At 69.1% G+C, this 2,396-nt stretch overlaps 1 protein-coding gene across 1 annotated transcript in view; it reads left to right on the forward strand.

The window, feature by feature from the left end:
* The window catches only part of POFUT2 (protein O-fucosyltransferase 2), an 8,549-nt gene extending 7,067 nt beyond the window's left edge, over nt 1–1,482 (forward strand). The window contains exon 8 of the mRNA XM_077755358.1: nt 460–1,482. Coding sequence (XP_077611484.1) covers nt 460–629 — 170 coding nt within the window. The 3' untranslated portion in view covers nt 630–1,482. The remainder of the gene's footprint in view (nt 1–459) is intronic.
* Nucleotides 1,483–2,396: the final 914 nt, after the last annotated feature.

The following is a 2,396-nucleotide window of genomic DNA, read 5'->3' on the forward strand; positions in this document are numbered from 1 at the left end:
CCGGCCCGCCCCCCGCCCGAGGCTGCCTGCCCGGCCCCGCGGCGGCACTCGGGCCCGGACCCCCGTACATGCCCTCGCCCCGAGGTCCTGCTCCCCCGGGCTCGGCGACGCCCGCGGTCACACAGGTCACTGAGGAGCAGGCGTAGGGCTTCCGGAAGGGGAGGGCGGGCTCCCGGTCACCGTCCCGGGAGGTGACCAGGCCAGCACGCTTTGAGGAGGGCGGCAGACTGAGCGTAACTGGGTCCCCTGAGCTGCTGGGCGAGGGCTCTGGCCAGTCCTCCCAGGGCGTGCTGGGCGCTGGGCCTCCCGGGGCTGCGGGCCGAGGCCTCCCCTGTCTCCGCCCTGAGGTCCGCGTCCCCGCCCAGAGCAGCCAGAATCCCGCGGGGACTCGGGCCAGCCCGCACGTGGGACCTGCGGCCCCGGGGGAGCGGCGACCCGAGGCCGGGCGGCTCCCGTGACCTCTGCCGTTCACCAGGTTCTTCATCGGAACCTCGGTCTCCACGTTCTCTTTCCGGATCCACGAGGAGAGGGAGATCCTAGGGCTCGACCCCCGGACGACGTACAACCGCTTCTGCGGGGACCTGGAGGCGGCGTGCGAGCAGCCCACGCACTGGAGGGTCGCCTACTGAGCCGGCTCCCCGTGGGCCCCGCGGCCTGGACTCGTTTGACACACAGACTCTTGGCCTCTTTCTGACCACGCCAGCCTCAGGGTGGCTCCTGCCCATCACACCCGCCAGGCTGCCAGGCCAGCACTTGCCAGGGTCCCGGATGCGGCCCTCAGCCACGTGAGCCACGGCGTGCGGGGCTGTGGTTGGGCGTGAAACCGGGTGTCCGCTGCCAGCGAGGCCATCGGGACGGGGGAAGGCAGGGACTTCGTTTCCTGGGCCCGGAGGGACGTCCAGCAGCGCGTGGTAGAGACGTGGCCTGCGGGTAGCTCGCGTCCCAGGGCCCGGGCGGCTGTGCCTTTGGACGTGGTGTGGTGTCAGCCCGCTGGTCCCGTTCTGCCCTTTCACCCGCGTGAGGCCACCTGCGAGTTGGCGGACGCGAGCCGCAGTCTTGCAGAACCAGGTCTGAGGCCTGTTGTCCCCGCTCAGAGTGCTAGAAGGTTCTTCCGAGGGCTTCCGGTGGTTTGTCGGGTTCCCACGGAGAGGGGCCTCTGGTGGCCTGTGAGCGTGTGAGGGTGGACACCCTGGCCCGGCCCCGCGGTGGGCGCGGTGGGCTCAGGGACGGGGAGCGGAGCGCCGTCGTCACTGCCGCCTCAGGAGGGCCTTGGGGACACGCTGCACAGAAACCCTTTCTAGGCCTTCAGCGTGGCCACCACCGCGTGGTCTCTGACCGGGAGCCCCGCCCAGGCCGCCACCCAAGCCCCGGGGCCTCGGTCTTCTTCCCACCGGAACGCACGCTGGGGTCAAATGATGAAGTATTTATTCTTTTCCCATTTGTACATTCAAACGTTATTCATAAAGTATGTTTTCTAGAAAAGCGGAATCCTAAACGGTGCCTTTTTTGTGGTCCTGAGTTTTCTGTCCATTGAGTACGACGCCCAGCAGTCCCGTGATCACCACTTTTCACCTAAAGGGAGGAGCTGTCGTGTGGTCTCAGTCGGGACCGTGTGGCCAAGACGGGGACAGCGTCTTCCCATCCGTCCGCTGCCTGGAGAGCCACCGTCAGGCACCGAGGAGGCCGTCCTGGGTCTGCGTTCTCGGGGGTGCCCTGGAGGGGCGAGGTCTGCGGGGAGGGGGAGGGGCCGGGACGGGGCAGGAGGAGCCGTGGGGGNGGGGCCCCCCGGCTGGAAGTCCGCCGGAGCACCTCCAGGGGCCGTGGGGCGGGGGTGGGGAGCCCTGAGCTGGGCAGACAGACCACTCAATCCACGGGGCAGAGCCAGGCGGGGAGGAATGCGGGCAGAGGGGGGAGGAGGCCTCAGTGGGCCACTTTGGTGGCCTCCGCTAGGCGAGCGGGATGTTTCGGGGCCCACGGAGGCCGCGCCCCGGCGGAACCACCTGCCTTCACTCCTGGAGCTGCCCCCGCCCCGCCCCCCACATTAGCGTCCGCTCCGCTCTGCGCAGGAGCGCGGAGCCATAGTCCCTGGCACGGCACGCTGGCCCACGGGGTGGTAAGCCACGTGGCACGTATGGCCGGCTCCCACTTGGAGGGACAGCTTCACGGTGCCCTGGGGGCTCGGGGTCGGGAGTCGGCCCGTGGGCACGGCTCTGCGGGGTAAGGACAGCCGCTCGCGACATCATCTGTGAAATGTGCCCCCGAGGCCGGTCCTGCACGGGGGAGTGTGGCGGCCGAGATGATCTTCTTGCGATCGTCAGTCCTCTGCCCTTGAAGGCCAGATGGGTCCCCGGAGCCCCGTGACTCAGCAGGTGACCTTTAACTGGAGCTGAAGGTGA

This window comes from Crocuta crocuta, unplaced genomic scaffold (assembly GCF_008692635.1).
Source record: "Crocuta crocuta isolate KB4526 unplaced genomic scaffold, BGI_CrCroc_1.0 scaffold675, whole genome shotgun sequence".
NCBI lineage: Eukaryota > Metazoa > Chordata > Mammalia > Carnivora > Hyaenidae > Crocuta > Crocuta crocuta.